Source organism: Mastigoproctus giganteus, chromosome 12 (genome assembly GCF_048544385.1).
Source record: "Mastigoproctus giganteus isolate SK-2022 chromosome 12, ASM4854438v1, whole genome shotgun sequence".
Lineage (NCBI taxonomy): Eukaryota > Metazoa > Arthropoda > Arachnida > Uropygi > Thelyphonidae > Mastigoproctus > Mastigoproctus giganteus.
Window position 1 is genome coordinate 20,355,751 of NC_143586.1, and position 17,241 is coordinate 20,372,991.

Genomic DNA, 17,241 nt, shown 5'->3' on the forward strand with positions numbered 1-17,241 from the left:
TGTTGACAGTCAACAGGTCATTCTTGAACCCAAAATGAGATATCATCCTTAGTTAAAGTACTCCATAGATCCACATCATTCTATTTTGTATAGATGTTTTGTTGATTCTTAGTATCATAGTATGGAATATCAGGATCAGATGTAGTTGCCTTAAAAATATCTATAGGAATGGTTTCTGTTTTATAGTCTACAATTAATTCTGACTATAGGAATGTGCAATTACATCTAATCCTATAGTCAGGATTAGATGTAATTGCACTAGAAATATCTGTAGGAATAGTTGGTACTGATATATCAGGTCGATTCTCAATAAATGAATCTTTGAGAATTTACTTTAAAATATGTGTAAACTTTAGGTAAACTTGTTATTTGGGTAAATTTGTTACTTTAAAATAAGTGTAAACTTTGGGTAAACTAGATAAAAGAGCCTGTAACAACTTCTTATTTTTTCTCTTTTGATAACTGCTTGCATAACTTCTCTTCATTTTTAATCCTATGCAAAATTTATTTCAGATAAGTAAAAAAAATGCAAAAACGAAAATTTTGAAATTTTAGTAAATAATAACACTAGCCAACAATTTTAAACTTTTTTTGATAACATGAACAAAATCAACTGATTCTGACTAAATGCATGTACTGAAAATGAAAATGACAGCAGAAAGTTTGCAGCATGTCATGTTTCCATGTTATGGCTTCATCCTCCTTTTTTCCTAAAATTGTGAACTTTTACTTATCTAAATGTACTTGACTACTTTTCTTGTAAATTAAGACATATTGCTTGAAATAGAAATGACGACCAGTAAACATTCCAAAGGGATAAAAAAATATATTCAAACTTTATAAACCTATTTGGATTAAAGTAAGCAATTAACCCAGAAAAATTGAGGCAAAAATAGGAAATCATACTACTTAGTTATTTTTTCCTCTTATTTATATATATGATATCTATCATTTCTGGATCCCATCATCCTTGAGACCTCTGCTCCCTAGTGTAGATATCTTGGTGGAATTGTCCCCCTGCTCATTGCTGACAGATCTCAAGTTGTCCAGAAAAAAGTCCAGGTGTGAATGTAGGAAGTATATCTTCAGTGACGTTCGGTATCCACACTTTTGATAGTTATGCAACAATTCTTCTATGAACTCTTTATAGTTCATAGAAGAATTTCTCTACTTTTTTCATTCCCTAAAAACCTGCTAACAACAGCTCTGAAGGATTTCCACACAGCTAATTCAGTGGCGTTAAGTTTTGTTTCAAAGATTTCATCCTTTAAAAGCTGTCTAATTTGTGGGTCTACGAATATACCCTCCTTCAACTTTACATCACTGATTTTTGGAAAATGGCTTTTTAAGTACTCGAAGCCTTCACTATTTTTGTCCAGAGCTTTGGCAAAATTTTTCATGAGACCCAACTTAATGTGCAAAGGCAGGAGAAGCAGCATTTCAGGTTTCACTAAAGGTGTGCATTTGATGTTGAGTTTCATGGTATTCTTCTCTGATGAGCCATTCCTTCACAACATAATGACGTTTTATCGCTCGACTATCCCATAAACACAGGAAACAACAATACTTAGTAAAACCACCATAAAGTCCAAGCAACAAAGCAATTACTTTTAAATCACCATGGATTTTCCAACAATATTTCTTATAGTTTAAGGCATTTAATAGCAATGGCATGCTATCATAGGTTTCTTTCATAGCCACTGAATGAGCCACTGGGACCAATGGTTTGATATTACCATTGTGTAGCAAAACTGCTTTCTAAACTGAGTTTAGAAAAATTGAAAATTGAAAAAATTGTTTAGAAAAATAGAAAAAAGTTTAGAAAAATTGATGAATAATCTCCATTCTTCAGGATTGTATTCAAACCCTAGTTGATCTCAATCCATTTACATCTTTGCAGACACGAAGAGAGCCTTCCATTTGATGATAACCCACAAACTTTTAATTTTGGTTTCTAAACACAGAAATCCTCTTGGTTTCTGCCAGCAAATTCTACTCTTGCAACCTAGATCCTAATAGCTCAGCCTATTGCTTTGAAAGATTTAAATTCCTAACCAAATCATTAAGTTCACGTTGTTCAATTAAGTGTAGGGCTTGTCATTTTCAGGATTGTAACTAGGATCAGCAGACGTTGAGGGGGTAGGTATGGGCTCTAGTGACTCTTGCTCATCTTCCGGAATAGTGATTTCTTCACAACTAGGTGGAGGAATAGGAACAGGGAGTTCCGGTGTGTGTGTATGGCACAGGTCTTATTGTGGATGGAAGGTTGGGGTATTTTATTTTAACTCTATTTTTCCTTGAAAACCCCTTAGTATTTGTGAGGCAAAAATAACAATCTTCGAGGTGACTTGTTGGTTCTCGTCAGATCGTCGGAACAGCAAAAGGCATTTTAGACTTGTTCCCCTTCATCTATTCAGTCAGGTTTATATAGTACGTTATACACCACATATGCGATGCTCACCTTTTATCCTGATCACCCACATGACAACCAAAATAAAAATAATAAGCTAGTTTCACCTTGTCTGTGATTGATTTATGTTGTGATTTCACTGTACATTGTCCACAAACAGCAAAAACTGTTTGGCGAATTAATGCATGCACGCAATTTTCGCTCCATATCATGAGTTTTCACAAGACCAAAATGGAACTTTAAAAACCACAACCTACATTAGATCTTACAAATTGAAACTAACCCCAAAAATGTACATTTAAGGGCTAAAGAGAGCTTGTAAACAAGTTTTCACAGAGGCACCTGGCCACCAGAAATATAGTCGAGTCCAAACCTGCTATCGCATAATACGGATTATAGCAATATAACTCAGAGTGGCCACTCCTCAGGGCCATAAAACTATAAACAGGTATTAGTATACCATTAAACAACACATGCCTCTTTTGTTACAATAAATTCGACCAGGAAAGGTACAGAGTACAATGTTGGACGATTTCTTTGATTTTGAAGCTATTTTATGTGTTTTTAAAAGTTTTTGTGTTTTTTTAAAAAATAGTGATAGAAACTTTTTACTATCATATTCGTAATCAGCACATACAAATTAATAAAATGCTTATTTTCACCCATGTTAGCAAAACCTTGTTGATCCAAAATGTTTTTTATATCTTTATGTACCAGAAACCCAACTCCATCTTCGCTCCTTTCACTGTTTCTATTGGTGTACAGCAGATTTCCACTTGATAAACTTATAAGTGATTAGTTTCTTCTTCTTGTTTCAGCCAAACAGATGATATTCCAATTCACATTTTCTAGTTCCTCTTCCAGCTCTAACATCCTGTCTTCACCAGTAAGCGATCTTACGTTGTAACAGGCCAAGTTCAGTTTCCGTGAATGGCAGCCTGGTTGTACCCAGAGATTCTTAGCACTCTCTGCTTCCACTCTGATCTTCTTGCTGCCATAAGAGGGGGAGTGAAAGCTGCTAGGGGACTGAGGGCCATTTGTTTTGTCGTGCTGTCATATGCTGGAGGGTTTGGTCTTTTCCTCTTCAAGCCCTGTTTCCTCTAAGCCCCCCATGACTTGGCAGACAACTAGGGAAAAGTTCAAAGTCAACTACACGTGCACCACTACACAGGTGGTGCATGTACAGTCTCATTACTTAATATTCAAACCTTGTATATTATATATGTTAACAATTAGTGTCAAACTCTGGGAACTTCATATAACAAGGAGCAGTACCCATTTATACTCTTTGTCTCCTACTATTTAACCATCTCTATCTAAAATACTAAAATACATGCTCATATGCTTTGCAGTGAGACAGGTTTTCAGTGCCTCATGTTTTTTTCAGTTTGCCAGAAAAAATTACAAACAAAAAAATTGAACAAATCAGCCAATTTTTAACAAAACTAAAGAAAACACGAACTGAAAGTCTACAGGACTGAACCTATTGGTAACTCTCTAGGAGATTCCCAGATAAGCTGATGTATAATCTCACTGCCAGATAGTGAATACAGATATTCTCCCTACATTTTCTTACTACTGAATACATCATGAATTGTCAAATTAATAGAACAACATTATCTGCAAAAAGATCTAACTCTCAGAAACACTTCCTTGTTCATTTTACAAATATACATGGTGTCAGCTCCAATCTCAATGATGTTCATTTCCACTTAGAGTCTGCCAAAACCAAAGTAATTTTTCTGACAGAATCCAGTTATCAGTTGATTAAACCACTATTCATCTCAGTTGTCCTAATTATTCACTGTACGATTCCTTTTGCATCAAAGGTGGTACTTGTGCATATGTCTGTTCTGATATTCCCTGTCAGAGACTTAGTGATTTCGAATCTCCTCTTTTCGATCTTCTCTACCATAAAATCTCTCTACCACATTCTGTTGTATTCATCTGTTGCCTCTATTGTTCTTTCAACTCCACTAATTGTTTAGAACTCTTTAACTTCTCTATGAAACCTTTTCTCCAGTCCAACTTTTCTAACAGTGAGGTAATTTTCCTTGGTGATTTCAGTGTTCACAACTCCAGTTGGCTTTTATTTTCTAGTCACATGGACCCAGCTGGTCAAATTGCTGAGGCTTTGCAATTACTAATGACCTTGTACAGATTGTTCATTTACACATGCAGCCAATACACTTGATCTTTTTCTCACAAAAAAAAACCTTCTAACTATACGGTCAAGGTGAGTGGTCCTCTAGGCACTTCAAATCAGAACTTGGTCATGGTCTCTTTGCCAATGGAACCTTTCTCTCATTGCCATTCTCAACCTCAAGTTGTTTGGCATTACAAGAATGCAAATTTTTTTTTTTTTTTTATTATGTGAACCCCAAACACAAGAGGTATTAGAACCTATAGTACTTAGTACCGTGCTTGGGTTGGAGGTTGAGAAGACGAAAGAAGATATTTGTTGACATTGAACTTGAACTTCTGTAGATTGTAATTTTCAGGAAATACGTATGAAGGAAGGTTGTTCCAGAAAACGGCAGTTGAATGAATAAATGAGGAAGATGAAAAGTTGGTTCTGTGGGTTTGAAGTTGGACAGTAAATGGATGTTGGCTGGTGGCGGCACGTGTTCGGACTGTTTTGAAAGAGAGAGCGGGAATTATAGAAGCCAATTCAGAAGAACAGTGCCCATGGAGGTATCTGTAGAAGAGGCATGCAGCAGAAACAGTGCGTCTATGAGAAAGCGAGTGGAGAGACTGTGTTAGAGATGAATCATTAATTAACCTAACTGTCCTCTTCTGAATGGAATCAAGAAGCCTGAGAGAGGTTTTGGGGGCACCACCCCAGATGTGGGAACAATATTCCATGGCAGGGCAGATTTGCGATTTATACAGAGTGAGCAGCTGTTTGGAAGAAAAGTAACGCTGAGAGCGAAAGAGAAAACCAAGTTTTTTAGATGCAGAGGAAGCAATATTTGTAATGTGCTTGTGCCAAGAGAGATTAGAAGTCAGGGTAATCCCCAAAAGAGATATATCCTTTTGCCTAGAAATCGGAGTGTCACTAAAGATAAGCATAGGAGCAGAAGAATCCTTTTTGCGAGATATAAGACAAGACTGAGTTTTAGAAGGGTTGAAATCAATTAAGTTGTCTTTGCCCCACTGGAGAATTACCTGAAGATTGGCATTTAAGGAATTGGCAGCAGATTTTTGACAACTTGAAGCTGATTGAGCAGGACAAGGTTTTCCAAAATGGAAAGTTGAATGCAATGTGCTATCATCGGCAAAACTATGGATAGGATTTCCAGTCAATGGAAGAATGTCATTGATATACAAGAGGAAAAAGAGTGGGGGAAAGAACTGAACATTGGGGGACACCGGCATTAGTGGAGAAGTTAGAAGACAGAGAGCCATCTACCATCACCCTCAGTGAGCAATCAGAGAGAAAACTGGATAACCGATTACTAAAAACAGTTGGCAAACCATAAGATGGAAGCTTGTTTAGAAGACCTTTATGCCAAACACGATCAAAAGCCTTTGAGATGTCAAGAGCAACTACTTGTGTTTCACCGAACCTTTCCATTGAATTAGTCCATAAATGGGTAACATAAGCCAGAATATCACCAGTCGATCGCCATTGACGGAATCCATACTGGCAATCATTGATCAGACGGAAGGTTTCTAGATAGTTTAAGCGTTGGCAGTTAATTGATTTCTCCATTACTTTAGAAAGAGTAGAAGTAATTGCAATGGGACGATAATTGGATGGGAGGGATTTGTCACCCTTTTTAGGAACTGGCTGGATATGAGCAAGTTTCCAAGCAGAAGGAAAAACACCTTTGGAATAAGAAAGTGAAAAGTTCAGGAGCACAGGTTTTGAGAACAAGTGGAGAAATACCATCAGGACCTGGAGCTTTCTTAGCATCAAGATTCATAAAAATCCTTCTGATATTGTTTTGATGGAAGACCACAGGAGGCATTGAATGGAGCGTGTTAGGAATGGTGGGAGGTGTTTTACCAAGATCATTAATACATGAGCTGGAAGAAAAATGGGATGCTAGCAGGTCAGCTTTATCCTTGGCTGAAGTGACGACAGAACCATCTGGTTTGGACAGAGGTGAGAGCAGAGATGGGCAAAAGTTGTGGCCAATAGCTTTGGCAAGAGACCAGAATTCTCGAAGGGCAAGAAGAAAGTTTTCTACTCTTAGCCTGTTCAAACTCTAGTTTGGACTGATTAATAACTGCTTTACAATTGTTGCGAGCTTTGGTGTAGGCAGAAAATGAAACTGAAGAATTAGAAACAAGCCAATTACGATATGCAACATTCTTCTCTTGAACAGCCTTAGCACATTTATTGGAAAACCAAGGTTTAGATAAAGGACGAGATTTTAAAGTGGAGTGTGGGATAAAGGATTCCATTCCTGCAAGAATAATTTCACTGACACGATCTGAGCAAACGTTGACATCAGAAGTTTTGAAACAGTAATCAGACCAAGGAAAAGAAGAAAAGAAATCTCGCAGGTCATCCCATTTTGCATTCTTGTAATGCCAAACAATACGAGGTTGGGAATAGCCATGAGATAAAGGTTCCATTGGAGAAGAGACAATCACCAAGTTGTGATCTGAAGTGCCTAAAGGACCTCTCACTTCGACCTTGTACTTAGAAGGGTTGTTTGTGAGAAAAAGGTCAAGCGTATTGGCTGTATAATTAAGATTGTATAGTTTCTTGTAGGTAAATGAACAATCTGTGCTGGGTCATTAGTAATTGCAAAAGCTTCAGCATCTCGACCTGCTGGGTCGGTGTGACTAGAAAACGGAAGCCAGCTGGAGTTGTGAACATTAAAATCACCAAGGAAAATTACCTCACTGTTAGGAAAGTTGGACTGGAGAAAGTCAAGTTGCAAAGAAAGGAAGTCAAAGAGCTCCAAGTGATTAGTGGAGTTGGGAGAATGGTAGAGACAACAGATGAATTTGACACAATGAGGTAGAGAGATTTTAAGCCAGAGAAGATCAAAGAGAGGAGATTCCAAATTGCCAAGTCTCTGACAGGGAATATCAGAACGGACATATGCACAAGTACCACCTTTGAGGCGAAAGGAATCATACAGCAAATAATTTGGACATCTGAGATGAGCAGTAGTTGAATCAACCGATAACTGAGATTCAGTCAGAAAAAGTACATGGGGTTTGGAAGACTGCAAGTGGAAATGGACATCGTTGAGATTAGAATTGACACCACGTATATTTGTGAAATGAATTAGGAAGTCCTTGGGAGGTTTAGATCTTTTCGCAGATAAGCTTGCTCTATTATTTTGACAATTCATGGTGTATTCAATAGTTAGAAAAAGTGGGTGGGACATGCTGTATGAAGTAATGAAATTTTTGGATATGGCGTACATGTGGTAAGAATATACCCAGATCCTTGACATAATGTGGCCTCGACAATGCTCCCCGCATACACACTACTCGGACTCCCTCCAGTCACTATCTGGCAGAGTAGAGGTAGCAAGATTATACACTAGCTGATCCAAAAGTCTCCTAGAGAGTTACCAATAGGTTTGGTCCGGTGTACTAACTAGCGGCCGGCCTGCAAACACCGTTTTAAAGCTGTACCCTCGAAATGTAAGGAATATTGGATCTCATCACGACATTCATCATAACCTCAAAAATCATCAATCATACTGCATGATGGAAGAGGTTGGGTTGGGTTGGCCGGACCTTAGCTCTAGAGACTAAATATGGGTTCTACCACTTCAAGCCTCCAATAAGCAAAGTGGTGGTATTTCACCGGTTGATGAGAGTCATCTACCACCTATTACTGCCTGGTAACATAGAGGGGCGGCGTTCCTCCATGTGGTGTGGGCGCCACACCTCGACCCCTGCTTACGTTGGTTCACACCTGGGTGATCACCCACCATGTACTTGTGCATGGAGGTTATACCCAGGATTACTAACAGTCCCACCATCGTGAAGGTGCAAGCAGAGGATTTGGCTGTCATAGACTGTCCGGACTTTGCCGAAATTGGGTCCACTTGACTTAAGTGTCACTCGAATATCAGTTCCATCAGTGTTTTAGACTCCCAGGTAGCAAGTACAGCTTGTCTGGCATATCTGAGAGAATATCTGTGACAACCTCAAGGACCAGAATGGGATGATCTGCAAGATTTCTTTTCTTCTTTTCCTTGGTCGGATTACTATTTAAAATCTTCTGATGTCAAGGTTTGATCAGGTCGTGTCAGTGAAATTATTTTTATAGGGATGAAATTCTTTGTTCCACACGCCACCTTAAAATTTCATCCTTTATCTAAACCATGGTTTTTCAATAAATGTGCTAAGGCTGTTCAAAATAAGAATGTTGCATATCACAATTGGCTTGTATCCAAATCTCCAGGTTCATTTTCTGCTTACACCAAAGCTTGCAACAATTGTAAAGCAGTTATTAATCTGCCAAAACTAGATTTCAAACAAGCTAAGAGTAGAAAACTTGTTCTTGTACAAATGGTAATCAAGCATTCTGGTCTCTTGTCAAAGCTAGTGGCCAGAACTTTTGACTATTTCCTCTCCCATCTCTGTCAAAGCCAGATTGTTCTATTGCCACCTGAGCTAAAGATAAAGCTGACCTACTAGCATCCTACTTTTCTTTTAACTCATGTATTGATGATCTTTCTAAACAACTTCCTACCATTCCCAGTAGACTCCATTCAATGCCTTCTATGGACTGCCTTCAAAAAGATATCAGAAGAATTTTGAGCAGTCTTGATGCCAAGAAATTTTGAGCAGATAGATGCCAAGAAAGGTCCTGATGGTGATGGTATTTCTCCACTTCTTCTCAAAATCTGCACTGACTGCTGAGCTTACTCCTCTTTTCTGTTACCTTTTTACACTCTCTTATTCCACTGGTGTGAAGTTTTGAAAGCGAAATTCTGAGATTCTGCCTGGAAATTTGCTCATATCCAGCCAGTTCCTAAAAAGGTGACAAATCTCTTTCACCCAACCCATTGCAATTCCTTCAACTCTCTCTCTCTCTCTCTCTCTCTCTCTCTCTCTCTCTCTCTCTCTCTCTCTCTCTCTCTCTAATGTAATGGAGAAATCCATAAACTGCCATTCCTGAATTATCTAGAAATCTTTCATATGATCAATGATCACCAGTATGGATTCTGTCAGTGTCAATCCACTGGTAATATACTGGCAGTTGCTCTTGATATTTCAAAGGCTTTTGATCATGTTTGGCATAAAGGTCTTCTTAATAAATTTCCATCTTATAGTCTCCCAACTGTTATTTTTAATTGTGTATCCAGTTCTCTCACTCTTACCACTCACTGTCACTGTTGGTGATGGTAGATGGCATTCTGTCTTCTAACTTCTCCACTAATGCTGGTGTACCCCAAGTTTCAGTTCTTTCTCCCACTCTTTCCTTCTTGTACATTAATGGTCTTCTTCTATTGACTGGAAATCCTATATATAATTTTGCTAATGATAGCACATTGCATTCCACCTTCCAGTGTGAGAAAAACTATAATTATACTAATATATTTAATAATAATTATACTATATTAATAACTTTCATACTAATTATAGTTAATATTGCAGAAACAGCTGTACACTAATTAATAGCTGTTTATAAGATGTCTTCTTCTTTCATCTTATAAAAGAAGATGAAAGAAGGTTCTAATACCTTTTCTGTTTGGGGTTTTCATTTAAAAAAAAAAAAAACAAGTCCTAAAGAAATTATTTGGATGGGCTGAGAAATGGCAGCTGGTATTTAACACTGGAAAATATAAGGTCTTGCCAATGTACAGCATTAATCCCAAAGTAATACCCTTAGGTAGGGCCAAAATTAAGTCAGTAGGAACTGAAATTAAGTTTTCTGAGTAGGGTAGACATACTGCCATGACAGCTCATGTGTTCTTTCAATGATATATAGGAACTATCAGTAGAGGTTGTTGTTATTTGGTTTTTAGGAGCATTAGCAACTAAGGCCATATTGCTCCAGGAATATGCAGTGGTCATTCCTTGACCTTTCCGCATCCTCCGTATTTGGTGGTGACGGGCTTGAACCCCGGTCTAATCAACAAGCGTGTGCTATGCACTGCTGCTCCTTCCCACCTGGCTACGGAGACGCCTTATCAGTAGAGGTAAAGGGGTCAATTATGCAAAGCAATATTAGGCTATGTACAGATATTGCATAGACTTGGAAACTCCATTTTAGGAATGATCCAGACTTGTTAGAGAAAGGTTGTTAATTTATTTCATTCAAGAGAATATGTCTAGTGTATTTTCAGTTTCTGCTTTCAAATAGAAAATACACAAAAAAATGAAACTAAAATTCTGTAAATTATACATAATACTTAAAGTAGCCAGATATATTCAGCCCCTGACTTATTAAAGTAATATGATATTATCAGATTTAATCAAAGATTCAACTTTTTAAAAGACTTTCTACTTAGCATAATGACATTCAATTACATATCTTAATAAAAAAAATTAAAAAAAGAAACTGAAATAAACAGCTGAAATTACAATGCAATCCAAAATCTAAGCATTAAAAGGAAAAAGTTTTTTAAGATGTAAGATACAGAGAGAGAGAGAGAGAGAGAGAGAGAAGAGTGGCAAGATTGGTTAAGGGCATGGGAGGGGAGGTATTCTTATGCGATAGTTTTAGTGCACATGTGTACATGCTTTATATAGTGCCTAAAGTTTTAAGATTACCAGGGAATATGATAAGGCCTTCACAGCAAATGCAATACAACAGAATTTTCAATTATTCAGATATTCTTTAGCTGCATTATATCTCATATCTCTGAGAAATGATTGTTTTTTATAGTTATATTGAATTTTAAGTGTCAAAAATGAACTTTTATAGTTTATATTGAACCTTTCTTTTATGTAACTTGGTAAGATTATATACATCTTAAAAAACTTTTTCCTTTTAATGCTTAGATCTTGGATGGCATTGTAATTTCAGGTGTTTATTTCAGTTTTTTTTTTAAATTTTTTTATTAAGATATGTAATTGAATGTCATTATGCTAAGTAGAAAGTCTTTTAGAAAGTTGAATCTTTGATTAAATCTGATAATATCATATTACTTTAATAAGTCAGGGGCTGAATATATCTGGCTACTTTAAGTATTATGTATAATTTACAGAATTTTAGTTTAATTTTTTGTGTATTTTCTATCTGAAAGCAGAAACTGAAAATACACTAGACATATTCTCTTGAATAAATTAATTATTATCATGTTATCAGCTGTTTCATGCATATTATTACATGAGACCTTGAAGATTTTATATCCCCACCCCCAATCACATTATGCCATAATTACTTATTCATATGAAACTATTATATGCAAATCTCAAACTATTTTATGCTTATTTTCATTTCAATTACCTTTGGGAGCATGTACAGTGTGAGAAACATCCACATCAACTCTTTGTTCAGCAGCAATTAACATCTGCGTATACCTGGATAAGTTAACACTATGAGCCTATAAATGAAAACAAAATGAAAAAAGAATGAGTAGAACATTCTCATTCTATATACACAAGTAATAATAGATATTAAAATTTGCCAAAATTATGCAGCTAGTATTATTCAATATGATAGATTTATTGCAATCCTTAGTAACTTATCTGATTATCCTTGATAGCAGTTGCATCTTCAATCTATCTAGAGATATTTGCTATCAATTTTTTAAATATAGCATTAACTGTTTTTCCTGAAAAGTCTACCAAAATTGATCTCTAGATGTAAATTTATTTAAGTTTAACATAATATTCCACTATATATTTCACTCTATCCCGAAAGGAGTTCAAATGAGTTCAGGCCTGAACTCCATACAGGCAGTATGAAAATAAATAAATAAAATAAATAACTAACAAATAAACTGTAATGATGATTTACTTTTAAATTTTATTTACTTCTAAATGTTTCTAACAGTCGATAATAATAATGATTATTATTAGTAGCAGTACTGGCAAATGATGCAAGCTTAAACGTCACCAGGCAAAAAAAAAAAAAAAAAAAAAAACATTACCTCACTACTCTTCTGTCTATCTTCAGATTATCCCAGGCTTGTCATCTTTGATGCGAGTTCACTTGCTGAGCCTACATGTGTGTAGTCTCAGCAAGAGAATGAATGCCATTAACATTTAGCTTACTCAATACATTCAACGCCTTAAACACCTCAATAAGATCAGATCTCCTCGCAGGTGTAGACTACTCTCCAGACACTGCAATTTGAAGAATTGAAGTCTTTCTAGATAAGAGCGCCCTTTTGTTCTCTTCACCAATCTGGTTGCCTTTCTCTGCACCCATTCCACCAGATCTACATCCTTCCAAAAGTGAGGCCTCCAGACCTATATACAATACTCAAGGTGTGGTCCAACCATGGCCTTGCACAAGGGGATAATCACCTCCTTATCCTTGCCAGCAAAGTTTCTGTATATTATTGACGAAACTCCATGAGCTGTTCTAGCAGCATTAGCATTAGTAGTGGCATATGATTCAAAAAGCAAGTTTATACAGCATCAGCCAAAAAAAAAAAAATAAATAAATAATCCCATTCACCTCTCCATCCACTCCAAAAGTTTGTCCGTTTCTTTCTTGAATTTATATAAACTATCCATTTCCATGACAGAAGGAAGTTTGTTCCAGCAATCAACCACCTGCTGGCTAAAGGCAAATTTCCACACATCTATTCTGCAGCTGTCTTTCCTCAATTTAAATTTATGACCCCTCAAATGCATAATCTGAGCACGAGGAAGAATCCCATCAGTTTTGAGCTTGCTCAATCCATTTGAAGTCTTAAACACCTCGATCCGATCAAATCACAGGTGCCTAGTCTCCAGATGCTGCAATTTGCAGAACTTTGCCTGTCTTTGTTTGCCCCTCACTAATCTCGTTGCCCTTCTCTGCAGCTCTATTCCAGCAGCTCTACATCCTTTCTAAAATGAGATCTCCAGACCTGTATGTAGTACTCAAGGTGTGGCAAAGGGATAATTACTTCCTTATCCCTGCTAGCAAAATTCCTATATATCATTGACAAGATCCCATGAGTTTCTCTGGCAGCATGTCTGCACTGTTCAGAGAATTTTATATCTGACTGCACAATTGTCCTAGATCTTTTTCATTTTCCACTACCCTGAGTGTAGTACCACACAGCTGATAAGCTACTCTGGGATTACTGCTTCCCATATGCAGTACCTTGCTTTTGTCAATGTAAACTTCAACCTAATTTTCCCAGATCTTGTTGCAGTAGCTCACCCTGATTATAATAGTAATGAGGGTGAGCCTGATTATGACAGATCACCAGGTCCTGATACACAACCAGTATCAGATTCTGGTTGATTATTCAAATCATGAGCACTACAAATGATGATGAACTATTGAGTTAATAAGCAAAGAATGTTTGTTATGTCCATCTCAAGGATATGGTTGATTGAAATGTTTGCACTGAAATCAACATGGAAGAAAACCCTGAGATGAGAAAAGGAAAGAAGAAATGATGGATAGTGCAGTAATATATGAAGTCAAGTCAATAAAGTTTTTGTAAACTAATTATCTGTTAAATTTGGAACAAAAACTTTTTAAGCTACAGAAAAATACATAATGATGTGCTGTTAGTGCAATATAAATAAAAATATCTATTAATATCTACAGAGAATGGAATACAGAGAAGGGCAACAAGATTGGTGAGTGGAACAAAGGGTTGCTGTTACCAAAAAAGGCTTAAGTTCTGCAAATTGCAGTGTCTGGAGACTAGGCAACTGCGAGGTGATCTGATTGAGATATATAAGGGCCTTGAGTGGTTTGAGCAAGCTCAGTGCTGATGGGATTCTTCCTCTTGCTGAAATTCTCACCTGAGGAGACATCAATTCAAATTGAGAAAAGACAGTTGTAGAATAGATGTGTGGAAATTTGCCTTTAGCCAGCGGGTGGTTGATAAATGAGTTCAAGGCAGAACTAGACAAACATTTGGAGTGAACAGATGGGTGAAATGGGAAGGTTTTTTTTTTGGCTAATGAATATCTACTAATGCTATTGCTAACTATCCATAAATTTATCTTCAAAACTGTGTAAAAGTACTAGGCTTTCAAGAAAATAAAAGTACTAATATCATACCTCCAATCTGTACCGTGTATCAGTATCTTCTAAAGGAGTTAAAATGTCTGTAGAGAATACTTCGGTTAACATCTGAGCTGCAAGTCCTGAAAAAGAGAAATTAAAACAGAAATATAAATTTACCATGATCTAAACTGAAAATGAAGTATTCATGTAGTGGCTCCATAGGCGAGTTAAAAATTTTCAGAAAAAATATATAAATTCATCACCGCCTTAAAATAGAAATACAGCTGCAGTGAAGGTGCCAGAAGAAATTAAGAAACACTGCAAGCATAAAAAAAAAAAAAGTTAATTAATGTATGCACTGTGTTACATTTCAGGTGTGTTTGTTTTTTTATTAAATTAAATTTTTTTTTATGTGATTAATAGAGATGAAAATATCATTGAACATTTAATGTCAATTTTTTTTTTTTTTTGAATAAAAATTGTGTGGAAAAAAAGAAATAATAATTGCTGGAATTCTTTTTCTCTGATTTTAATGAGATTTGGAATGGGTCAACAATACTTTGAAAAGGCCCAAATATAAAATTTTTATGGAAATCTATCCACTGGGAGTGAAGATGTTACATATGGATGGAATGGACAGACAAATGGATATGGTGAAGACAATAAGCAAGTATGCACATATATATATATATATATTACAGAGTGACGATAAAGTCCTGTTCCTATTTTAAAATTTAATTCTGTCACAACCAAAAGACAGAGCAATGCATCATATACAAATTATTATGAAACTAAACGTTTTCTTTACACATAATCCTTGAGGTACCCCCACAGGAAGAAGTCTTAGAGTGTGATGTCAGGAGAGTGTGGAGACCACGAGATTGCTCCATTAGGGCCCATCCATCTACCAGGAAATGTTTCATGCAGAAAATTATGAATTTTTTGACAGGATGGCTGTAACTCTCAGGTGAGGAACCACAACCTGCTGTAGCATGTTGAGATAAATGTTTCCTGTAATGCTATTCCCACAAAATAAAAATGGACCTATCATCTTATCAGGTATGAGCCACACCAAACATTTAACTTGTGCCTACAAAATAAAAATGGACCTATCACCTTATCAGGTATGAGCCACACCAAACACTTAACTTGTGCCTATCACAAATGTCATGCGAGTTTCAGGATCCCCAGATCCGAATGTTGTGGCAATTCACATGTCCAGCTGCATGGAAAGTGTCTTCATCAGAGAAAAGCACCTTCTTTAGGTATTTGTTGTCTCTTTCAATTGAAGCCAGCATAGAACAAGTGAATCCATAGTGATGAGGAAGATCATTTCACTGCAAATATTGGACAATGTACACTTTGTACGTATAAAGACATGATCACGCATTCAAAACTTTATGGATTGCTGATTTTGATAACTGCAGTTCATGTGAAGCACGGTGAATTGACTTTTTGAAGGCTGCACTGGAATGCTGCTTGGACATTTTCAACGGTTTCTTGAAATATGAATGGATGTCCACTTTTAAGCAGGTCAATCACACTTCCTCTGGCTCAAAAATTCTGAATCCACCTCCTGATACTTGGTTTGGAGGGAGGATCCTTTCCATATTGATGGCAATGATTTCAATGCATGTTAATTACAGATTTTGACCCCACAAACCATGATACATTCAGCCTTCTCCTGTTGTGGTGCCATTTTTATGCATCATACCTTGTAAAAAGGAAAAAATCTTTTACACACACACACACACACACACACACACACACACACACACACACACACACACACACACACACACACACACACACACACACACACACACACACAGAGTCGATTCCGGTTATTTGGGACACATCGGGACTAGTGCATTTTTGGCCCGATTAAGCGGCTGCCCCAATTATCCGAAGTTTCATGTAAATAGTCACTGTACAATCAAATCATATTACGATGGACTTACCATAGTAAACTACCATTCACTATAGTAAGAGCCGGTCACTGTGATCACATTTGTGAATTGAATTTTAATTCTATTATTCGGCGATTCTAATTAGCAAAAATAGGAGGAATATTATCCACAGGCAATAAAAGTAAAGATATATAAAACACAAATTTACCCTTTATTACCTTACCAATTAAAAAATTAAATGATACGTGATAATCGGAAAAATTAATACAAACTGTAATATATACATACTAACTAGTTGACATTCCTGTTCACTGACATTTGTGGGTGGGGGTTAAAATTTAAAACCGTAAAAAGATAAGCGATCAATAACAAAGAACTGGGCACACACAAACTGCAAGTAACACGATATGCGCAAGTGAGAACGGAGTTACAAGTTATGAAGCTTAAAAATAGGAATGAAGAGAAGATTCTGAAAATTAATTTTTTTATATGATTGAAGATTCCTTGGAAGCGTAAACATGTTTCACTATAATAACCCACAGAATTCCAACTGTTGGTATTATCTCAAATTCAATAAGATCAAGTTTATGATAGATTGCACTAACAGAAAAGCCCAATAAACAGGTGACTGCTAATTGTTTTTATTGTTTTATGGTTGTGACTTCCAGAAATCCGACCGAACCACATGGTACAGTTGGAGACAATCGTAGGGTAATCTCCAGTGCTGCGGTCTCCTACTACGATTAAACGGCATGTTGTCCCAATTAAGCGAAGTAAAACCTATATATATATATATATATATATATATATATATATATAGTAATACCCCGACTTACACGAACTTGGAGTTACGTGGTTCT

The 17,241-nt window shown here is 36.5% G+C and overlaps 1 protein-coding gene across 1 annotated transcript in view; it reads right to left on the bottom strand.

Moving 5' to 3' along the window:
* Positions 1 to 17,241, bottom strand: part of LOC150076763 (uncharacterized) — a 408,267-nt gene that overhangs the window by 22,431 nt on the left and 368,595 nt on the right. Inside the window, exons 29-30 of the mRNA XM_090386915.1 lie at positions 14,526 to 14,611; positions 11,793 to 11,889 (exon numbers count right to left, since the gene is read on the bottom strand). Coding sequence (XP_090243041.1) covers positions 11,793 to 11,889; positions 14,526 to 14,611 — 183 coding nt within the window. The remainder of the gene's footprint in view (positions 1 to 11,792; positions 11,890 to 14,525; positions 14,612 to 17,241) is intronic.